Source organism: Triturus cristatus, chromosome 4_1 (assembly GCF_964204655.1).
Source record: "Triturus cristatus chromosome 4_1, aTriCri1.1, whole genome shotgun sequence".
NCBI classification, from domain to species: domain Eukaryota; kingdom Metazoa; phylum Chordata; class Amphibia; order Caudata; family Salamandridae; genus Triturus; species Triturus cristatus.
In genome coordinates this window covers 730,775,033-730,799,273 of record NC_140585.1, presented here as the reverse complement: position 1 = coordinate 730,799,273, position 24,241 = coordinate 730,775,033, and the positions used below count along the sequence as shown (strand labels likewise).

General features: G+C 49.8%; 1 protein-coding gene across 3 annotated transcripts in view; it reads right to left on the bottom strand.

The window, feature by feature from the left end:
- Window positions 1-24,241, bottom strand: part of APPL2 (adaptor protein, phosphotyrosine interacting with PH domain and leucine zipper 2) — a 668,813-nt gene that overhangs the window by 74,184 nt on the left and 570,388 nt on the right. For all 3 annotated transcript variants that reach the window (XM_085653220.1, XM_085653222.1, XM_085653221.1), the window contains exons 15-17: window positions 19,760-19,927; window positions 19,551-19,603; window positions 15,464-15,638 (exon numbers count right to left, since the gene is read on the bottom strand). In XM_085653220.1, the coding sequence (XP_085509346.1) occupies window positions 15,464-15,638; window positions 19,551-19,603; window positions 19,760-19,927 (396 nt within the window). The remainder of the gene's footprint in view (window positions 1-15,463; window positions 15,639-19,550; window positions 19,604-19,759; window positions 19,928-24,241) is intronic.

Sequence of the window (24,241 nt, the reverse complement as noted above, 5' to 3'; positions counted from 1 at the left end):
AACACACTTCACCGAGAGCTTGGTGATCCAAGCCTCTTCATCTCAGGGTGCATTCCCTTCTGCTCCCCTAGACAGGGAATCCAAGAAGCTGGACCATGTTTGGAAGCACATGTTCTTTTCCTGCAGCTTGGCACTGCGGTCCGTGAATATCGCGTGCCTCTTGAGCGGATACTCCCATACAGTCTGGGATACAGTTGTTTAAGTGCTGCCTCAGTGCCTGGAGGAGGCCCAGGCCGTTCTCTCTCAAGCGTTGGCAGATGGGAGAGACGCAGCAAAATTCACGATTCTATGTGGACTGGATACCACTGACTCACTGGACTGAACGGTTGCCACGTTGGTAGCCCTTCGGCGCTACACCTGGTTGAGAACATCTAGCATTTTGGGGGATGTCCAGGCAACCCTGCTGGACATGCCCTTCGATGACCGTCACCTTTTTGGTGACAAGGCAGACTTGGCGCTGGAGTGCTTCAAGGATTCTCGAGCTACGGCCAGATCCTTGGGCCTCGCTGCGTCCTCCCTTCCACCACAGTCTGCCTTTTGCCCCTTGCGTGGCTGTGGAAGGGACACACCACCACGTACGGCCCAGTCTAGCCACCAGTTCACGCAAGCTGCCCAGCCTCTGCTTAGCTGCGGACGTGGGACCCAGCCACCTCGTGGGTCTAGGAGCCAGTGGGCGGGCCAGTTCACCCTATTCCACCCTGCAGCAGCCTGCAAACCTTCTTATTCTGACCTTTCAGGGCCATCAACAGCCAGTGGGTGGCAGGATTCACCATCACCTCCCCCACTGGCAAACCATCACGTCAGACAGGTGGGTTTGGCAGATAGTTTAAAGAGACTAGTCCCACCATTTTGAGACTACCCCTCCCTCCATGCCACCGTCTGTTGATCGCATGTCAGAGGATCATTTGGCGCTTCTCTGCCAGGAAGTTTCAGCTCTCTAGTCCAAGGGAGTTATCGAAAGGGTCCCTGTGCCAGAAGTAGGCCGTGGCTGCTACTCCCGCTACTTTCTGGTGCCCAAGAAGGACAAAGGCCTGCTTCCTATCATAGGCCTCAGGGCCCTCAACCACTTCCTCCGGAAGGCGAAGTTCAAAATGTGTTGGCTCAGGTCCTGTCAGCCCTCGACCCTGTAGACTGGATGGTGGCATTAGACTTGCAGGATGCCTACTTCCATATCCCCGTCCTGCCAGCTCACAGATGCTACCTACAGTTCACGGTAGGCCAAGAGCATTTTCAGTTCACCGTGCCCCCCTTTGGCCTTACCAGTGCCCCCCGGTTGTTCACGAAGGTGATGGCAGTGGTTGCAGCTCATCTGCGCCCATCAGAGGTTCCAGTCTTCCCCTATCTCAACAGGCTGTTGAAGGTGGGCTCACCCAAGGCAGTTGTCTCCCACCTCCAGACTACGGCAGACCTCCTGCACTTGGTGGACTTCACTATAAATGTGCCAAAGTCACACCTGACTCCCTCTCAGTCGCTCCCTTTCATTGGAGCTGTTCGGACACAGTGTACTTTCGGGCTTATTCTACCAAGCAGCGAGTCTGGGATATTCGGGCTATGATACCGATGTTTCAGCCTCTGTCCCGGATTTTGGTGAGAATGACCATGAGGCTGCTGGGCCTCATGCATCCTGCTAAGTGGCATATGCGGGCTCTGCAGTGGGACCTGCAGTTCCAGTGGTCGCATTATCAGGGGAATATTTTGGACTACATCCAGATCTCGGAGGGAACTGTACAACAACTGCAGCGGTGGTTAACGGACCAGGATTGGGTGAGAGGCAGATCCCTCTTCCTTCCCCAACCAGATCTAACATTGGTGACTGATGAGTCACTCCTGGGATGGGGCGCCTATCTGGGAGAGGCAGAGATCAGAGGAGCCTGGTCTTCGGCGCTCCATATCAACCTGTTGGAGCTCCGGGCAATCCACCTGGCAATGAAGGCCGTCCTTCCCACCCTCAAGGGGGAGGCAGTGCAGGTGTTCACAACCACCACCATGTGGTACTGCAATAAACAGGGCGGGTGGGGTGGGGTCATAGACCCTATGTCAAGAGGCTCTTTGGCTTTGGACATTGCTGGAACATTAGGGTATGACCCTCGTGGTTCAACTCCTGGCAGGTTCTCTGAACGCCAGGGCAGACGAACTCAACCGTCGGTGCCTGGTAGATCACGAACGGAGTCTTTACTCAGAGGTGGTGCACGGTCTCTTTCAGCGGTTGGGAGAGCCTCAGTTCGCTCTGTTCGCCACCGAAGAGAACGCGCAATGTCAGCAGTTTTGCACGTTGGAGTTTCCATGGAGTCACTCGCTTGGCTACGCTTTTTGTCGCGAGTGGAATTGCGCCCTCCTGTATGCTTTTCCACTTGTACCACTTCTGCCCCGATTTCTGAAGAAGATCAAGCGCGACCAGGCCCAAGTGATCACAGAGCTCCTGAGCATGGCCATCGATCCTCCAATCAGACTGCCCCTTCAAGAGGATCTTCTGTCGTAGCAACAGGGGACGGTCCTCCTCCCGAACCTGTCCAGCCTCGACCCCCTTACGTGGAGCTTGAGTGGCAACAGTTGACAGCTTTTGACCTTCCGCCCGAAGTCTGTAACGTCATCTTGGCAGCCAGGTATCACTCCACTGATTGTACACGCCTGTCGATGGAACAAATTTGTGGCATGGTGTACAGCAAGGGCTGTGGATCCCCTCTCTGCCCCTCTTTCTGAGGTTCTCTTGTTCATTCTTTCTTTGGCCCAGCAGGGCTCTGCTGTGGGCAGCCATTTCTGCTTTCCTTCGGCTACCAGATCAGCCCTCTTTATTCAAGTCCCCTATTTTAAATAGATTCTTTATGGGCATTATTCACCTCTTTACTCCATCTCAATTCATAATGCCCCAGTGAGACTTGAACCTCGTCTTGAATTACCTTATGTGTGCTCCTTTTGAGCCTTCTAGGCTCCTGACTCTGAAGACTGCCTTTCTTGTAGCCATCACCTCTGCTCGCAGAGTGAGTGAGCTTCAGGCACTTTCTTCTCTGTGCATCCAGACAAAGTGGTGCTTAGGACGAGACCCTTGTTCCTTCCTCAAGTAGTTACACCTTTTCACTTAGGACAGACTATCACTCTGCCCACCTCTGCACCCTTCCAAGGAGGAGGAGAGACTTCACTGTCTGGACCCAAAACATGCGCTGTCCTTCTACCTTGACCGCATAAAAGATTTCTGGGTCGACAATCAACTCTTCGTTGGCTATGTGGGTGCAAAAAAAGGTCAGGCTGTCGAAAAGCGTACCATCTCAAGATGGGTTGTCCTTTGTATAACAATTTGTTACACTTTAACGAAAAAGGAACCTCCAGTGGGGCTGCATGCTCATTCCACTAGGGCTACGGCAGACACTTCTGCTTTGTCACGTGGCGTCCCACTTATTGACATCGGCCAGGTGGCAACGTGGGCATCTATGCACACGTTCACCCGACATTACTGCCTGGATAGTAAAGTCCGGAGGGACGGCTATTTTGCCTGTTCTGTCCGCCAGGACTTTCTGGTGTGAACTAGTTTGCAGACCCTCCTCTGGGGTTGGTATTGCTGGAGTATCTATTCTGAGGTAAGGAATCTATTAACTAACTGTCTCTTTCAGATGAACAGGTTACCTAACTTCGGTAACAATGCATCTGTGAGAGACCTAGATCTGAAAGAAACAAGTAGTGATAGATTCCTTACCTTAGAATTACCCCCAGATGTAATACTGGATCCGGAACGTTTTCGTCAGATGCCCGGCTTTAAGAACTGTGGGACTGTCACCGCATGATGTCGGTGACAGACCCACACTGCGTGTGTCTCTACTGCCTGGGCCACGGTGCCGAAGTCTTTGCGGGAGCGGTCCCGAAAGTTGCTGGAAGTCTGGCAGTCGGCTCTGCGCCGCTCAAGGTCCTGGTCCCGTCGGAGGTCGAGGGACCGGTCGCGGAGCAGTCACCATCGTTCATCTGGATCTAAGTCTTCGCACTCAGGGTCAGGTAAGTCGAAGCATTCCAAAAAGAAGTCAAAGAAGCATCGTCACGCCCCGACTTCCCCTCGCCCGTCGCGGGTGCGGGTGCTGCCACCCCCGCGGCTCTGGCGGAGCCTGCGATGTCACCACCGGCCTACTCGCCCTTTCCCGGTCCATCGGCGACGCCTGCTCAGGTGCAAGAGTTTCTTGCTGCCATGGCTCGACTCTTTGGGCCATCTAGCCCCGCCGGTGCGCCTACGGGCCCCGCGGGTCTGACTGTAGGTCCTGTCCTTCCATCACCGGTTGCACCAGCCCCGGCGTCGACCTTATAACACCTCCACCGACGTCGAACCCACCGGACGACGTCATCCCCAGTTTCAGCCCTGAACCGGACACGGTGCCGGATCGGCGTCGCTCGGCGCCGATTCCGACGCCAATGGGGCCCTTTTCCCCTATGTCCATCCTCCTTATTTTCAGCCTGTTTCACAGACTTCGGAGGAAGGGGAGGACCCTCTCACACAACAGTGTGAATTATGATCTGGACTGGGCAGAGGATTTGGAGGTTGCCAGTGGTCTTGACACCTCACCTGTCCTTGGCATGCTGTCTCCTCCTACCGTGGCTACGGAGGAGGGAGCCAGTTATGCATTGGTAGTACGTAGGGCAGCCGAGGTCCTCCACCTCGAACTCCCTACAGTGGCCGTCAGGACTAACCTCCTGACAGAAGTGCTTCAGCTGGCGGCGAGCTCTTCGGAGCCCTTGCTGCCGTTTAATGATGGACTTTCTGACGTCCTTTTGGGCACTTGGTCCAGGCCCAACACATGGGCTCCTGTGGACAGGAACGTGGCCCAATGCCATCGCCCGACTCCGGACGACCCCCTCTTTCTCTCCCAACACCCCACTCTCGAGAGCTTGGTTGTCCAAGCCTCTAATTCCCAAAGTGCGTTCCCTTCCGCACCTCCGGATAGGGAATCCAAGAAGCTGGAAAAAAGAGCTGTTTTTATCTGCCAGCTTAGGGCTGCAGTCGGTGAACCCCGCATGCCTCTTGGGCCGTTATCCCCACTCTCTCTGGAATACGGTTGCGCATGTGCTGCCCAACTGTCTGGAGGAGGCACGGACAGTACTCTCCAAAGCTGTTGCAGCTGGGAGAGACGCAGCGAAGTTCACTATTCATTGTGGGCTCGATACCGCCAACTCGTTGGGCAGGGCGATTTCCACGACGGTGGCGCTTCGGTGCCACGCCTAGCTGAGAACAACTGGCTTCTCAGGGGATGTCCAGAACACCTTGATGGACATGCCCTTTGATGGCATTCGCCTTTTTGGCAATAAAGCGGATAGTGCGTTGGAGCGCTTTAAGGACTCACGGGGTATGGCCAAGTCCTTGGGCCTGTCGGCAACTCGCCCTCCTCCGCCTTCCGCTCCTTTTGTGGCCACGGAAGGGGTGCCCCAACAGTTTGTTCCAGAGCCACAGGCCTGCGCAGCAACATCCTCAGGGCGGCCGCAGACGTGGGAACCGTCTAGGCGGTTCTGGGGGCCAGCAGGCAGGTCAGTCCACCTCCACCCCCGCAGCATGCACTGCAAAGCCTTCCTAGTCCGACCTTTCAGGCCCATCAAAAGCGGCAGGATTCGCCATCATGTCCCCCACTGGAGCAACATCACATTGGACAAGTGGGTGCTGCAAATTGTCCGAAGGGGCTACTCCCTCCCCTTCGAGACTTCCCCTCCAGCCATGTCACCTCAGTACCACCACATGTCGGGGGACCATCTTGTGCTTCTTCAACAGGAAGTCACGGTCTTCTTGGCCAAGGGGGCCATCGAGCACGTTCCTGGGCCAGAAGTAGGTGGTGGTTGTTATTTCCACTATTTTCTGGTCCCCAAGAAGGACAAAGGCCAGTGGCCTATCTTAGACCTTCGGAACGTTAATCACTTCCTCTGGAAGGAGGAGTTCAAGATGCTCACACTTGCTCAAGTCTTGTCTGCCCTAGACCCTCAAGACTGGATGGTAGCGTTGGACTTGCAGGACGCTTACTTTCATATCCCCGTCCTGCCGGCCCACCGGCATTACCTGCGGTTCACGGTAGGCCACGAGCACTTTCAGTTCACTGTGCTCCCCTTTGGCCTTACCAGCAGCCCTCGGGTGTTCATGAAAGTGATGGCGGTGGTCGCAGCTCATCTGCGCAGATCAGGGGTTCCGGTCTTCCCCTATCTCGACGACTGGTTGTTGAAGGCGGGCTCGCCCCAGGCAGTCTTCTCCCACCTCCAGACTACGGCCGACCTCCTGCATTTGCTGGAGTTCTCCTTCAATGTGCGGAAGTCGCACCCGATTCCCTCTCAGAAGCTCCTCTTCATCGGAGAGGGTCTGGATTCTGCGCAGTTTCGGGTTTATCCTCCCGAGCAGTGAGTCCGGGATTTTCACGGCTATGATTCCGATCTTTCAGCCTCTATCCCGGGTTTCGGTCAGGATGACCCTCCGGCTACTGGGCCTGATGGCCTCCTGCATCCTGTTGGTGGATCATGCCAGATGGCATATGCGGGCTCTACAGGGGGACCGGAAGTTCCAGTGGGCACAGCATCAGGGCAACCTGTCCGATCACGTCCAGATCTCGTAGGGCACTGCACAACAATTGCAGTGGTAGCTTATAAATGTGATTGGGTCAATGGCAGATCCCTCTCCCTTCCCCAACCGGAACACACAGTGGTGACGAACGCGTCCCTTCTGGGATGGGGCGGCCACATGGGAGAGGTGGAGATCAAAGGACTCTGGTCTCTGGCAGAGTCCCGGCTCCATATCAACCTTCTGGAGCTTCGGGCGATCTGACTTCCACTGAAGGCATTCCTTCCCTCTGTCAAGGGGAGAGTAGTGCAGGAGTTCACAGACAACACCACCGCCATGTGGTACTGTAACAAACAGGGCGGGATGAGGTCGTGCACCCTATGTCAGGAGGTTCTGCGTCTCTGGATATGGCTGGAACATCAGGGCATTTCCCTGGTGGTACAACACCTGGCAGGTTCTCTGAACGCCAGGGCGAACAAACTCAGCCGCCAGTGCATGATGGATCACGAATGGCGCCTGCACTCAGACGTGGTTCAAGGTCTCTTTCAGCAGTGGGGAGAGCCTTGGTTAGATCTATTCGCCACCGAAGAGAACGTGCAATGTCATCAGTTCTGCGCATTGGAATTTCCAAGGCGGCACTCGCTATGCAACGCTTTTCATTGCGAGTGGAGTTGCGGTCTACTATACGCCTTTCCGCCTATACCACTTCTACCCAGAGTGCTGAAGAAGATCAAGCGCGCCCGGGCCCAAGTCATTCTTGTGGCTCCAGACTGGGCTCGAAGAGTATGGTATCCCGAGCTACTCAGCATGGCTATCGATCCCCCGATCCAACTGCCTCTTTGGGAGGATCTTCTGTCGCAGCAACAGGGTACGGTCTTCCACCCGAACCTGTCCAGCCTCAACCTCCTTGCGTGGAGATTTAGCGGCGGCAGTTGACGTCTTTTGACCTGCCTCCCGAAGTTTGTTATGTAATCTTGGCAGCCAGGCGTCCCTCCACTAAGACGGTATACGCCTGCAGCTGGAATAAGTTTGTGGCATGGTGCACAGCAAAGGCTGTGGATCCCCTTTCTGCCCCCTTTCAGAGGTCCTTCTATTCCTCCTTTCTCTGGCCTAGCAGGGCTCTGCTCTGGGCACTATCAAGGGCTATCTCTCGGCCATTTCAGCCTTTTTACGGCTTCCAGATCAGCCTTCCCTTTTCAAGTCCCCTGTTGTAAATAGATTCTTGAAAGGCATTACTCATCTTTTCCCTCCTGTTCCATTCATAATGCCTCAGTGGGACTGGAACCTGGTTCTGACATATCTAGTGTGTGCTCCCTTCGAGCCACTTCACAACTGTCCTCTTCGTCTTCTCACTTTAAGGACTGCTTTCCTGGTTGCCATCACCTCTGCCAGAATAGTAAGTGAGCTTCAGGCTCTTTCTTCTTAACCTCCTTTCTAGGTCTCGCCTGTTCCAGTGCATGCGCTGGTCTGGCGAGACTTTTTAAGAGGGATCCAAAAAGTGCTACCAGGCTCGCCTAAAGCTACAGTGCATGTGCACGGGCGCGCGCGCCCGATTACTTTCGCTTTGATGTTTGATCGCGATCACTTTCGCGGCCGCACGGCCGCTTTGCATAGCCAATAGGTCTCGCTTTTGGGACTTTATAAGTATTTAGTTATGCAACTGTTGCATGGCTAAACACTTATAAGGTCTCAAAGGCGAGACCTATTGGCTATGCCAATGCTTGTTTCTGTGTTCGTCAGGACAGAGTTGTTCTAAGCACTTGTCCATCTTTTCTGCCAAAGGTTGTCACTGCCTTTCACATCGGGCAAACCATCACTTTGCCCACCTTTTTTCCACCTCCGCATCCCTCGAAAGAGGAAGAGAGGCTCCACCGTCTGGACCCGAAACGTGCGCTCTCATTCTACCTGAACCGCACTCAACAGTTCCGGGTGGATGACCAGCTCTTTATTAGCTCGGTGGGTCGTTCTGTGCATAAAGGCTTGTTATTCTTTAGCTAAAAAGGAGCCTCCGGTGGGGCTGCGCGCTCATTCTACCAGGGCGACAGCAGCCACTACTGCTTTGGGATGGGGAGTTTCCTTGCATGACATCTGTCAGGCGACTACGTGGGCCTCGCTGAACACATTTACCAAGCATTATTGGCTGGACAGCCAAGTCCGGAGAGACGACTTTTTTGGCTGTTCTGTTCTCCAGGATTTTCTGGTGTGATCTTGGTTCGCAGACCCACCACCGGAGTTGGTATTGCTGAGGTATCTATTCTAAGTTAAGGAATCTATCACTACATGTTTCTTTCTGATGCACAAGTTACTTCCCTTCGGTAACGATATATCTGTAGGAAACATTAGAAGGGATAGATTCCTTACCACCCCACCCATCCTCCCCGTTCTGCGAACTGATTTCTAAGGTTAAGGTCATCCCATTCACGGCCCTAGTTTCATGGCACCAGTGGTGAGTTTCTTGCATGGCTCTGCATTCCTGGCGCGGAATGTCGTGTACAGAACTGACGTCAGCGCGCGTGGGCGCGTCTAAGTAGCTCCAGCAACGTCATCTTGGCGCTACCGACGCCAACAATGCACGCGGAGCCGCACGACGACGCCTACAGACGCGCAGGGGTACTGCTGACGAAAACTTTCCAGATCCAGTCTGATGCCTGGGGGTAATTCTAAGGTAAGAAATCTATCACTACTAATGTTTCTTACAAATATATCGTTACCGAAGGTAAGTAGCTTGTGCGTTAGTTATAGATTCCTTACCGCCCCACCCATCCTTCCCGCTCTATGAACTGACATCTAGGGATAGGGACTCCCTCACAGGGCCCTTGTTGTGGCACACCAGTGGTCAGTGTCTTTCATGGCTCTGCGCTTCTGCTGTAGAAAGTCATGTTAGAACTGACATCAGTGTGCAGGGACGGCGTCTAAGAGGCACCGCAACTTCATTCCGGCGACCACGGCGCCGGACATGGAGTCGACCGACGCCGCCTACTGATGCGCAGGGGTACTGCTAAAAAAAATCTCCAGATGCAGCCTGACGCCTGGGTGAAATTCTATGGTAAGGAATCTATAACTAACCTATGTCTCTTACAGATACATCATTACGGAAGGTAAGTAACTTGTTCTTCAGCACCACTCAGGACTCTCTCCTAGTGAGGGAAGGACATACTGCAAGAAGAAGGGTTAAATTACAGCCATTTCGATCATCTCATGTTCTTGTTTGTTGTGTCAAGTTTTCACTGCTGTAATATTTTTTCTTTTTTTGAAAATTGGTGAAATCCTTCCCACTGCAGCACTTCATTCTCCATTCACAATAGAATTTTAATTTAGTTCCAAGTTTACTGATAGGGCCTATTAATTTATGAACTTTAAATGTACAGACTGGTAAGACTTCATTCCGATTCAGAATACTTCCAGTAGACCAGTGTGGCAAGTGTTTTGTGTGCAGCCTTCTTCGCTGTCTTTATACCTAATGCGGTGTTGGATTCGTCCTTAAACTTTAGGATTGAACAGCCATTCTGTTTTCCTTTTCCAAATCGGCATAGACAGCATCACCTCAGGCCAAAAAATTGTATTTCATCTCGGGCGGAGAAGCAGTTTGTAGGCTGATCTATGGTCAGCATGTGTTGTAAGCTATCCCAACAGACGATCATGTGCTGGATTGTGCTATGTATCAGGTTGTGCTGCAAATTGGCATTAAAGAATGACCTGTGACAGCAATGGCAACATCTGACATTTCTTACACACACAATGATTCAGGGCAGATGCAAACCTGGACCACGTTTCAGAAGATGTTACTGGTTGTGGAATCACAGACATGAGATACATTGCTTTTTGGCGTTGCTGTTGTAAAATGTTTGGTTTAGTGGTGGTCTCATATTTTTGACTTATTACAGTGTAGAATTCCTAGACGGATGATCTATTGGAAAATTCCATTTAAAGAACTTATTATAGTTTGTTAGCGCTTCTTCTGTTTTTGTAGAAATATTTATACAGATTAGTCGTCACTGCTCAGCCTGCCCTGATTTTCTGGGATTTTAATTGGGATAAGTTTTAATATATTTTGGAAATGTTGTTTCATATGCTACCTTTATCCTTTACCTCTGTAGCATGAGTAATTGTGGAATGTTTGTCGTGGCTACTTTATGCACCAATAGTGTCACTTCTATTGACAAAACCCACACCTCTCTGCAGTTGATCCTATGCCACCCGGCCTGATAGTTCGCAACAGGCATCTGTACCTGCTTTTTGAGCCCTCGGGCGCTTTGGTCCTACAGAAGTGGCTGCAGAGACTTGGGAAGGCTTTTCTGTATTACACATTATGCCCTCATTTGCATTACAGATCATGCCTTCATTTGCATGGAGGCGTGGCCCCTGGCAAATGAGGAAACACTTTGCTTCTGTACCCGTGTGGAATTACAAACATGGTCACAGAGGCAAATAAGCTGTCAATGGGTGCACTCACTTCGAATTTGTATTCTTGTGTGTTCTAAGTGCTCCCCTTACCTCATTCTCTGCTGGTCCTGCCCCGATACTGTGAGGGTGTGTCAGTATCGTTAGGACTTCCGGACACCTAGAGGCGCCATTTTGGAAGTGCGCGCTCTAGTTGTTCGGGCTGCAGACGCATAAATATGCGCACTGCACGGGCGTGCCAAAGGGGCGCCTAAGGCAAGCCCGTCTGCATTCCGGTAGCGGCCAGCGCCAGGCATGCTGCCTGTTTCATTTCTCCACATGAGGCCCCGGTATGGTACAGCCGTAACGAGCTGCTGTTGCTTAGGCCTTCCCGTGCAAACCAGATACTAGATGGGAGGTGTGCTTTCATCAGCCGAGAGTTTGTCAAGGGTGCAAGTTCCACCTTGGCTCACACCTGGGGGGGTTGGGCAATCGATTGGCAATCCCTCTGCTGCTAAATTGGGGCCTACCATTAGAGCTGGCTTGATAAACAGCCACTCGTTGGTGAAACATCATCAGGACATATTTGACCTCATCTTGGATAATCAGTTTGACCTTTTGTTCATTACCGAGACCTGGTTGAATGCCTCCTGCAATTCAATAGTACATATGGCCATCCCAGAGGGATATAAAATCTCCCGCACTGACTGTCATAATGGCAGAGGGGGTGGTATTGCCAATGTGTACAGAGATACCTGGGAGTTCATTCTGGGGAAGAACATAATACTGGGCGAGGGTGAATTTCTGGATTTTACTATTGTTTTTTCGGCTCAATCCACGCTGGGAGGGACCCTAGTCTACAGGCCCCCTGGTTCTGCTGGGTCCTTTATTAGTGGATTAGAAGAAGTGATCGTCCCTCATGCTTTGCACTTTTCGCAATATCTCTTTCTGTGGGATCTTAACATCCATCTGTACCAGATGGTTTTAGGGAACACCAGTGACCTCATGGACTCTTTGAATTTGGCACAGCTCACCCAGTGGGTTAGCTTACCCCACCCATAGTGGCGGCCACATCCTAGACCCCATTTGCTCCAATTTTCCTGTCACTATCGAGGACCCGCTTCCGGTCCCCTGGTCGGACCATTGTTTATCCTGTTTTACGTGGGCTGTGGAAGGAAGCTCCACGGATCACCATTCTAGACCTAGCCCTGCCACCGCAAAAATCGATTCAGTTGCCTTTGGCCTCGTCTTGAAATACTCAAGACCCGTTTCCCAAGCCCCCCCCCCCCCCCCCCCCGATTTGAGATCGGCTCTGGCCTGCTTCATTGATTGCATCATGCGGGCAGTGGACAGTCTCTCACCACCCTCGCGTCGCATCCGACGCAGGGATTCCCCCTCTAAACCCTGGTTCTCAGCTGACTTGAAAATACTTAAGCAACACTGTGAAAAACTGGAACACTGCTGGCGTAAGGACTACTGTCCAGAGGCCAAGAAGACACTTAGAGAAGCCCAGAAAAGATACTATACAGCCATTAGAGAGGCCAAAGGCTTATATTATGCTGAGCGGATTGAGTCAGCCAGTAACAATTCAAGGGAAATCTTTTCCATCGTGCAGAGCTTTATGGCCCGAAGGCAGAGACCTCTAAACTCCCTACATCAGTTGCTTGGTGCGAAAAGCTTTCTAACTTTTTCATCAATAAGGTTCGGGCCATCCAGGCAACATTCACAAGCTAGAGCTCGCTTAGGCTGGACGCGGCACCCTCTGCTGAGGTATTAGCTTCTGCCTCTATGTTGAAAGTCTTCTCCCCCATCGACTTGTCAGAATCCCTGAAAATCCTGAAGTCCATGAAATCCGGGTCACCATCGGACACAGGCGAAGATCCTCCCACTGCTAAAAAAAACATCGCCGAACCCTGGGGATCTAGGGAATTATCGCCCTATTTTCCTGCTCTCCTGTGTGGTGAAAATCTGCGAGAAGGCAGTTAACAAACAGCTCCCTGATTTTGTGGAAGGTGCTAGCCTACTCTATCTGGCGCAATCTGGTTTTAGAACTGTCTACAGCACTGAGTACGCCTTAGTAGAAGTCTCTGAAGCTATTCGAGACTGTTTGGACTCTGGTGGAAGTGCGGCCCTCATAATGCTGGACCTGTCGGTGGCATTTGATACTATTCCCCATTCGCTGCTTCTGGCCCGGCTGGTGGACATAGGTATCTCTGGGCTGGCTTGGAGGTGGCTGAAATCCTTCCTAGAGGGACAGGTCTGGCTCCCGCCTTTCTCGTCCCCGCCTCAATCTGTGACCACTGGAGTGCCGCTGGGGTCCTCTCTGAGCCCCCTGCTCTTTAATATCTACGTCACCCCTCTGGTCCAGTTGGTGGAAGAGCAGGGTGCCAAGATCGTTGCTTATGCCGATGATACTCAACTTTTGTTCACCTGGGGTAAATCGGAGTTCTCTACTGTGAAGGCGAACGAGTGTCTGATAGCTGTTTTTCAATGGCTTTGTGCTGCTCAGCTCAAATGTAATGAGGATAAGTCAAAAATCCTTCTGTACGGAAAATCACCCCCCCCCCCCTCTCCCCCGCCCTCCGGTTCAGAGAATCTATCTGGCCGCCTGACTAACCTATGCCATCATCCTCCAGCCTTCCAGTAAAAAATCTGGGTGTTTGGTTCGACGAGCAGTTGTCCTTCTCGACCCAAATGAAAAAATTGGCCGGGAACTGCTTTGGGGTATTAAAGTCCTTTAAGAAATTCCTTCCACCGCTTCCGAGGACAGAAAAGGAAACAGTGACCCGGGCACTGATCCTTTCTCGCGTCGACTATGCCAATGGTTTGTATATGAGCCTTCCTGATTATACTCTCAGAAAACTGTAGGTGGTCCACAATGAGGCAACTAGGCTTCTGTTCAACATTCCCATTAGAAAGAGCGTCAAGCAACATCTGCGAATGCTGCACTGGCTACCTGTCGCAAATCATGTTAAGTTCAAGGCCCTGGTCATAGCGCATCGTGCTCTGCATGCTGGTGGGCCTGAATACCTCAGGGAGTGCTTTGCTTTTTACACACCTGCCAATCACTTGAGGTCGGCATCTCAGCTGCTTGCACAGATACCCCGTGTGCGCCTACAAAAATGGGGGGCAGGTCCCTGGCCGTTGTGGCAGCCACGGCCTGGAATTCTCTGCCCTTTTCTCTGCGTAGCATTCAGGATCTGGGGCAGTTTAAGAAACAGCTCAAAACTTTTCTGTTTTAATTGCTTCTGCCACCTGCACCTCACAGGCTCGCGCCGGGACACTCCCAGGAGTAGTTGCGCGCGTTATAAAACTCAGTAACATAACATAACTTACTGTGCGCTAGAAAAAAGGGGGTGAGCAGTCAGTGCACCCCTGAGAATGTAGGGAAGGTGGTCCCATTAACCCCAACTATCCCCCAGCATCCCTCTGCACACAAATGCAGTCACTCACAGTAGCTGCCTGCCAGATGCCAAATGCATAGTGAGCTGCTGACTGCACAGTGAAAGGTGGACCAGTGGCTTCAAAGAGTCAATCCATCTTTCACTAATGCGTTGCCCCCTTCGCAGGTGCGAGTTTGAAGCTGCCCTGGGGACAGTGCATCCATTGTGGCAGGGTGCACTGACTCAGTTAATAGTGTGCTGCGGTGTAGGGCAGAGTAGGGCAGTATTTCCTACCTTTAATAATGGCCCTGTTGTTACTATATAGCTAGCAAATGTTTACAGGATTCAGTCTGGCACCTTAGGGTATTTAAGATAAATTAATTGTGACGTTATAGATTCACTACCTAAAAAATGCATTATTGAAGGTAAATAATTTGCCCTTTCAAAGCATTCAGACGTGATTGCAGCCCTTCCCCCAAGATGCTACAGATACCCTTTGCTAGGATAGGTTTTGTTATCTCTCTTAAAGCAAGCCGGTAACCCATGATCCCATGCATAAGAACTCCGACCTTAATAGACAATAACACTAACAAACATTTTACGCTCCCCTTCCTTGAAACTAGAAGATATGTAGCCTTCTTGTTGCCCAATTTTAGACTATTAGAGTCCAGCAATGGTGATCCTGAGTCGGTGAAAGAGGAACAGAAACAGCTTTTGGCAGATCAGAATATTAAGGAACTCAGCTATTTATAGTAACCAAAAAAAGAACAGATCAGAGAATATTTCTAGTTAGGCTTAAAAAGATAATGAGCATTGCGGTATACAAAATAGGAATGTGGAGCTGGGCCACGGTGCATGGAAGGAAAACACTTCGACTTTTTACTTCACTACATTTAGCTTGGCCCATTTTGTGTCACTTTACTTAAGAGTGTTATTCAAAAATATTGGGAATGGAAGAGCTAGACTGAAGATCAAAAGCGTAACTGATGATCAGACACAGAAACTTGAATAATTTGAATGAATGCATGCAAATTTCCATATTTTCAAAACAATAACTTGATTTTAAGAGATCAGGCTATAAATTCAGATTAATATGAGGTCTTCTAGAATGCATCAGCACAGGATATTGCCATGAAACAAAAGAAATCAACACTCAGAATGTAAGTTGGTAATAGTACATAGTTATTTTTGTTACCTCAGTGTTTTGCTGGTGACCATTAGATGGGATTCTGTTGTGCGAAAGATATTATGGATGGCTCTTGCTGCCAAAACCTGTCTCATAGCTTCATAAATGACCTTTACAGATGCATCTGATTTAACAGCCATAGACCCCAAAAAGTTTACTAGAAACATCTGTTGCAAGAGCAACCCTGAAAAACAAGGAGAATTGTTCAGAAGGCACACATCAGATTTTTATTGGTAAACAAGAACCTACAAAATGTGGATTTTAATGTACGATATGTAGCCATTAATTAGAGGAACATGTTTCTTCTTGGTTCCTTTAAAATCTTGAATTGCTTCCTCCCACTGGCTATCACTCCCTCACATATCTCCTCCCTAATCTAAGATTATCACTACACCACAGAACTAATAAATTCCATTATTTCACTGAACAACAAAAGCTGCTTAGTAATAAAAAGGTATGACACCATGGCACAACTTTTCCTTCATCAGAGGACATCTCTGCACTACATAGCACTCTCCTTATCTGAAAGCTATCATGCTACAAAATAACTCCTACCTAATCCGGTGTCATCATACTACAAAATAAACCCTATTTCATCCAGTGACACAAGATACCAATGCAGTACTCTCCTTACTCTAAGGCTTTCAGACCACAATATAGCACCCATTTAATTCCCAGGATATCATTGCACATTTTCAAACCTTCCTTAATGAAAGCATTCCCCTGCACCACATACCGCCTCAATTCATTGGAGGATATCTCATCACCACATCACCTACACCTTTATCCAGGATGTAGCTGAACCACAAACTCCCAAATTTTTGTACTAAACTATTCCACCATAGCATGTCCTTCTTTCTAATCCCTGGGTATTACTACACAGCATAACATCCTCCCGAATCAGTGGAGTAAAAAAATAAAATAGGGACTTTGCTTCAGTGAATAGAGATGAGGCAATCTCATTTACCAGCATTTCAATCAACCAAACACAGAAGGAGAGCTGGTGAGGTGCTGATGACAGAGGCAGTAGTTATGCATTTGAGGGGTCAGTTTAGCATGCCTTGAAGATCTGCCATACCATTTGTCCACTTTTGAATTTCCCCAGGCGTCAGACTGGAGCTGGAAGATTTTTCGTGGGCAGTATGGTAGGTGGCATCAATCGGCCGGAAGTGACTTCGCTGTACTTATATAGGCACCATACAGTTGCGCTGAAGTCAGTTTTTTTCTTTCTGCGCCTGCCAGCGCTGATCCAGAGAAGTCCACGATCCGCGGCGTAGCGGAATTCGTGAGCATGGTCGAGGCTAAGCAGGAAGTAGCACTTACTGATTAGCCAGTAGAAAGTACTCCAGTTGAGTAGAGGTATTGCACAAAACGGTGGCATCTTCTTGGATAAATATGCTGGGCAGGATTCATTCTGGCACAATGCTCCTGTCATAAAAATTAAACCTCAACAGGAAGCACTTACAGATATAAATAATGCAGGTGCCCGAGTTAAAGCTCAAATTCGGTAACGCATTAATCAGCCCAAAATAATCGTGAGTTCGGTCGAGGTTGGGCAGGTGTGCTTTGTCTCCATATCTACCATCAAAAATTAGCCATGATGCTTGTTGGAGGTCTTTACATCCATGACTTTCTCGAGCGCAATCCCCGTGTAGTTCCTGTTACCAGGAGGTTCTTTCTCCTTATCTGCTGCTCAGATTGTGCTCTGACCCTTTATAAACAAGAGGCATGTGAACTCGCATAGAAGCCCTGCCCGTTTGGCCCAGCCCCATATACACTAGCGGTATGCAGCGTCTTCCCACCCTTTCCCCACTATGATGGATGACAGCTTACTCAAAGGACCCCTGCGCTGTTCCGGCCGTTGGCAAAGTTACAGTTGTAGTGTAACGGGTGGAACAAGCAATTCCGCGAGCTCGCGGAATTCCCCGTGCCTGTGAAGATTTGTTGCCGTTTCGCAGAACTTTGTGTAGCGCGACTACGCAAATTCCGCCCACCCCATCTCTCATCAACCAATGTTGGTGACGGACCTACCCCTCGTGTGTCTTTGGTATCTTAAGTGCGACCATGACACCAAGTTGAGTTCCGATTGCTGGGCCATGGCACAGAAGGCTTTGAGTGAGAAGTTCCTGAAGCTTCCAACAGCTGGCCTGGCATGCAACTCCATGGAAGTTGAGATTCAGGTTGAGGGGAATGTCCCGGGATCATTCGCAGAGCTCAAAGTCATCCTTGTCCCATTCAAAGTCCTCGGGACACTCAGGTAGGTGACAAAAAAATAAGTGCAAAAAGGTGAAGCGCTCTGACTCGTCCATCGGCTGATGAGATGAGGGAGGCTCGACATTCTAGGCCTTGTCCCCCGGAACCTGGGCCAACTCCATGCCTCCCCTAAATTCCTCAAATACCTCCCTCCAACCATCTACCCCCTGTGCCTTTGTCTCAGAATCGTAGATTCATTTCACAATTGCCGGATTGAAATCATATGCAAGCTCTAAGCCCGATTTGCAACTCGCAGCTTTCCTAGCTCTGTCTTCATAGGTACCTAAATTGCTTCAAAACATTGAGCACAGGCGGCCTTATGGGGGAATTCAATTGTATTAAATCCTGGGATGGCACAGTTTCCACTGCCCCTCATATTTCTTGAAAACGTGGTGCTTTATTTTACGGATCACAGGACAGGATTTTGACTCTCTATATCCACGTCAGAAGAGCGAATAAAAGGGAAACCCAGGAGGTTCAAAATAGTTTGTTTAACCATTATTAGAATGTGGGATCTTTTCTTGCATGAAGTGAAGCTGGTATGGTAATTTTGATGGGGGGCCAGCAGAATCTCCTCGACGTACGGCACCAATGCTGCTTCTGTTACTGATTGTATGTTGTCGAAAATATTGTTCCAAAACTCAGACAGGACATGTGTTATAGTTAACTTCCCACTGAAACTTCTCCAGCTTGTGTTGTATGGGGGCCAGTCACGTATATGTAGGCATGCCATCTGTATGTGATCTTAAGAAGTGTTTCCCTGATCTGCTCGTGTATTTGGCAACGGTGTTTCAGCTACACTGTATCTCAACTCATTTTCCTTGTCATAATATGGTCCTTTGGTATCCAAGAATTTTTCATAGGGGCCTACTGGACAGTGAGTGGCCAATAAAAAGACATTGTTTATTGGTCTCAGCAGGGACCGTTCCAAGAGTTGGTGAAGATGAGCGGCCTAGTAGTATCACAGCAGAGAAGTCACCCATAACCCCCTACACTTGGGCTATCTGAACACTGACACCAAGCTACTTAGACTCTCTTTACCCTCCTTTATATATCTTAAGCAGAAACCCTACTGTTTCACAATATCCATCTTGTAGCACTTTTGGGAGAACTGACATCTTCTCTGCAGCCAAACGTTTGACCCCAGAGACCATGCAGGTTCTGCCAACTTTTTCAAAATGCGTTAACTGCTCCGAACAGAACCGTAACATTCTATGCTATGAAGTCCTCGACAATCGATGACACGTTAATGCCCAAATATTGTGTGCAGTTGGAACACCTAACGGTGGGTCAATGGCTAAAGGTATGGGAGAAAATTGGTGGGAGCAGTGGAAATCCTGATGACTTTCTCACCCGATCACCACCCTATATAACTGTCTGGTAATAATCCTGATGTTCACAACCAGATATCTGCAGCAGTAAGTGCACAAAGCATTCTATGGCCCAGTCCGCCATATTAAATGTATTTTTCTTCTTTGTGATTTCGCAAGTGTATCTTACAAACTTCGTGGTCTCGAGGTATCAATACCAAAATCAGTTTGTATAGCCTGGTCACCAGACTTCTAGTACCTGTATTTGCAACCAACATAAATGCAGAAGTTGCTCTTTACGTTGTCAATAAGGTGCAAAGCTCGCTACTCTTGCGCATTAAGAACAATCTCGCAGCTATCATGGAGGCATTTTTTTGTTTTAAACTAAAACATTTTGTATATTTTAATATAAAAAAAATCAACAACAAAAAAATCAAACATGTAACTGAACATGGCACTCGTTAAAAATGAATCTTTACTGTAGTAGCCTTAACTATTATTATGGCACATAATATAGCTAATAAAATAATCACCGTCTTCTTCAGGTATCTTCTGATCTTCAGATTCCCCAAATGGATTAGTACGTCTATTTGAACATTAAAGAAATAACAATTTAGCTTGATTTAGCCAAATATTTATTGAGTGCAGAAAAATTTCAAATGATAGCATTTTTGTCATTTATGCAAATTTTATGTTATAGCAGAGTTTCCACATTTTTTGTGAACATATATTCCCCTCTTACCTGCTACCTCTGTTGTGATCCAGGAATTCAGATGGAGGAAGGACAATATCAAACTGAATGGGTGTCCCCGGCGCTATTAACTGCCCAGAATCCAGCTCATCCAAGGGCTCCCGTCCTGCTTTCTCATCCTTTTCCAATTCCATGCGTCTTTCACTGCAGGTACTTGCACTAGAATAAAGCAAAAGGTGTCTCATACTGAAAAAAGGATAGGTAGAACTTGATTATGTTCCCAATTCAATGGGCTTCTTTGGATACATTTGATAGAAATGAAATATGTGATGACATTAATAATGTCACTCATAGAAAGTGGTGTATAAGGCCAGAGGATGTCTCCCCCGCCCCCAAAGGACAAACACATGTGGGGTCCGTGGACAGGTGCATCGCACTTATATATGACGTTTACTATTTCTGTTATTTCTGGCTGCCTTTTTGGGAAAGCGGTAGAACACCTTTGATAAACTTTGGGGAGAGATACGTGACATAGTATGATCTATGGGGCCTTATGACTGTACTATGATATACCTGTACATTTACTCTAACACTGCAAGTGGTTACCTCCCTGACTTTTACTCACCACTCGATTTATGTCTAATTGTCACTCATGAATGCCAGGTTTGATTTTGTTTATGCAGAAAAACTATAAAAACACCTGGAAAAAAGATAATGCCATTCATTATTTCACCTATGAAGTCACTGATGACATAAAAATTGCATAGTTCCCTTTCTCTTATTAGGCTGGCTGAGTAACAAACTAGGCAGAAATATTTGTAGGTTGACTACAATGCAACGCAAATGCGGTGAACAACCTTTAACAAAGTCATTGTTAAAATGAGAAAAACATGACATTTGCAAACTCATCAACAGTGATGTAGTTATGGTAAACAAATAGGAAAGGTACATTTGTATGCTGTTTTTAAACTTGCATTGGTGCGCTTGCTGATAATATGGCATCATCAATTGATAGGTTTTACTTTATAAATCTAAAATAAAGCTGCGACAGCAATAGTACACAACTTCCAATGAAGGCTGTTCAGAGCATTTTAATGCTTGAACTAAATTAACCAAAAATATACCAACAAGCACTGGCAATGCCGGTAGGTCTGGCTTATAACTGAAAGTGACTCCAATTATGGATGAGTTTACACACTCAATACCTCATCATACATGCATTGTGTCACTCATCCTCGCCCTCATGCATCCATTTACCCACCATTTGACCCATTCTCGCATTTACGTGCTTACCAATCTACAATACAAAATACACACAAAAACTCCTAAGCATATGTACGATCAATTTAAAGAAGATAAAAATGATTTTGCTATGTAAATGAGGTAGGCATGCGCTTGCCATAGTTTTTTTTTAATTAACGATAATAGTAAGTAGCCATCTTGGAATGGGATTGTGCTCAGTGCATTATTGTTTTAACGATGAAAAACGTCCCCACATTTAAAATCAATGTGCCAGCCATCTTGTAATAGTACAACAATGATACACTATACAATTCCAAGATGGCCACCCAGTAAATATCGCACTGAGTGGTCCTTTTTGAATGGTATTGTGCAGTGTGTTATTGTACTACTAGTCCAAGATGGCGGGCATGTTGCTTCCAAATATGGAGGCAATCTGGAATGAGAAAAAAATGATAAACTATGGACAATTCCATGCCAAGACAGCTAGCCAGTTTAGAAGGAATGACTGCAGCACACTCCACAAGATATGTGAAGCAAGAAAATGGCTGCATAGGTACAGTCTCAGGCGGTTCAGGGGATCTAAAATAAATTAATAAAGTAGAAGCAAACAAATGAAAAGAAAAAGAAAAACTATGGAAAACTAAATCAGCGCCCCCTCAGTCTAGGCACTGAAGCCCACTTTTTCAGGTGCATGTGCACATCTGATCATATTAAATGCTGCCACTCTCCAGAGTTATGGAGCCACTGGCTGATGTATGCTGACTAATTGTCCCATGCTATATGGTGTCATGAGCATAAACAGAATATAAAAGACCCTCTTTGTATATGTATGCCATTTTTTAAATTAATTTTGGGTCCATGAATCAAGCAGACAGCCAAGGTGGCCAGGATAGATCTAAAAAGTAGCTGAAAACACATTCAGCCAAATACCATGGATTAAATTACAAGTGTGCACATATATGCAGTTCCCAAAACAATATCCAACACTCCTAAAAGGCTAAAAGGGGCATCTGAAAGAAACACGTTAGTTAGATTCCTCACCTTAGAATATTCCCAGGCGTCAGACTGGATCCGGAAGATTTTTCGTCAGCAATACCCCTTGCGCGTCGCTAGGCGTCGTCTGCGGCTCCGCGTCCGTCGTCGGCGTCGTGCGCCGGAATGACGTCAGAGTACTTAGACGCCGCCCTCGCGCGCTGACGTCAGTTCTTCTTTTTTCCGCGCCAGTAAGCGCAGATCCGGGAGAGCTACCCCTTTAGTCAATTTTTGACTAACTTTTTGATCCTTTTTGATCCTGTCAATCGACACCGGTGCCGGTAGGATGCCTGGGTTTAAAGCCTGTACGGACTGTAGCCGATTGATGTCGGTTACGGACCATCACCGCCGGTGCCTGTACTGCTTGGGCCTCGACCACGACGCGGAGTCGTGCTCGGACTGTAAGGCCCTGACCTCGAAGGCTAGATGGGAGCGGTCCCGTAAGCGTCTCGCGATTCGCCACTCGGCTCCGCGTGCCTCTCGATCCCGGTCCAGGAGGAGGTCCAAGGATCGGTCGCGGAGCCGCAGCCGACGTCACCATCGGTCGTCGGGATCAAAGTCTTCGGGTAAGTCGAAGCATTCCAAGAAGTCCAAGAGGCGACATCGCTCTTCGGACTCCCCTCGCCGGTCACGCGACTCGGTCGAGGGTCAGGGTGGTTCCACCCCCGCGGCTCCGGCGGAGCCGCAGGCGCCGCGTCCGTCCCCATACCCTCCGGTCCCTGGGACTAACGCGACGCCGGCGGAAGTCAGTGCCTTCCTCTCGGCCATGAGGAACCTGGCTCCGCCGTCGGCGCCCGCTGGTGCGCCTTCGGGCCCCGCGGACCCGACTGGGCTGCCTTGCCAGCCGGCGGCTCCGGCCCCGGCGCCGTTGACGGCTCCGGCCTCGACGCCGCAAGCGCCCGAGGGACCCGTTCTCGAGTCCCCGTCGACGCCGGTCAACCTGGTCACGCCTCCTCCACCGGCGTCGACTCCAGTTCCACCCCCGACGCCGACGTCGACCCCGCTCGACGTCGTGCCCCAGTTCAGTCCCGCTCCGGGCCCGGCGTCGATGGACGCCGAGATCGACGCCGCTAGAGACACATTTTGTCTACCGCCCGGCTCCGTTACTTTCTCCTCTACACCAGGAGTCGGATGATGGGGACTACTGGGAGGGATCCGAGGATCCTATGGCCGATCAGGCCCAACTGTCCCAGGACTGGGCAGATGAACTGGGGGAGGCCAGTGGTCTGGATACCTCACCAGACACTGGATTCATCTCTCCTCCGACTGTGGCTTCGGAGGAGGGTGCTGCTTTCTCCGTGGTGCTGCGCAAGGCGGCCGCAGCCCTTGGGCTCGAGCTACCTGCCGTGGCTGTGAGGACGAACGTCCTCACTGAGGTGCTTCAGTCTGCAGCAAGCTCCACTGAGCCTCTGCTGCCATTCAATGAGGCCCTCACTGACGTTCTACAGGGCACCTGGTCCAAGCCCTCCACAGTTCCTCCTGTGGACAGGAACGTTGCCAGGCGCCACCGCCCTGCTCCGGGCGACCCCAGTTTTCTGTCCCAACACCCTACCCCTGAGAGCCTGGTTATCCAGGCCTCCACCTCCCAATCCTCCTTCCCGACCGCCCCGCGATTCCAAGAGACTGGAGCAGTTTGGCAAGAAACTGTTCTCTTCCCTTAGTTTGGGCCTGCGGTCTTTGAACACCGCTTGTCTCTTGGACCGTTATTCCCACTCTCTGTGGGATGCGGTGGAGGACGCGCTGCCCCTGTGTCCGGAGGAGGTCCAGACACGACTTACCCAGGCTCTGGCCGATGGGAGGGATGCCGCGCGACATGCTATACGTTGTGGGCTTGACACCACGGACTCGCTGGGTAGGGCCATTTCCACCACTGTGGCGCTTCGATGTCACGCCTGGCTGCGGTCCACGTCGTTTTCCGGCGATGTCCAGAGCACTCTCATGGACATGCCGTTTGATGGCACTCGCCTGTTTGGCGAGAAGGCGGACAGTGCGCTGAACCGCTTTAAGGACTCCCGGGCTACGGCCAAGTCCTTGGGCCTCTCGGCCCCGCGGTCGCAATCTTCCGCTTTTCGCCCCTTTCGTGGCCAAGGAAGGGGTGCCTCCTCACGTGTGCCTAGCCACCAGCCGCAGAACCAACCTGCGCGCGGTCGCGGACATGGTTTCCGCCGAGGCGGATCTGGAGGACGACGAGGTCAGCCCACATCCACCCCAGCAGCATCCGCCTCAAAGCCTTCCTAGTCCGAGCTTTCAGGCCCATTC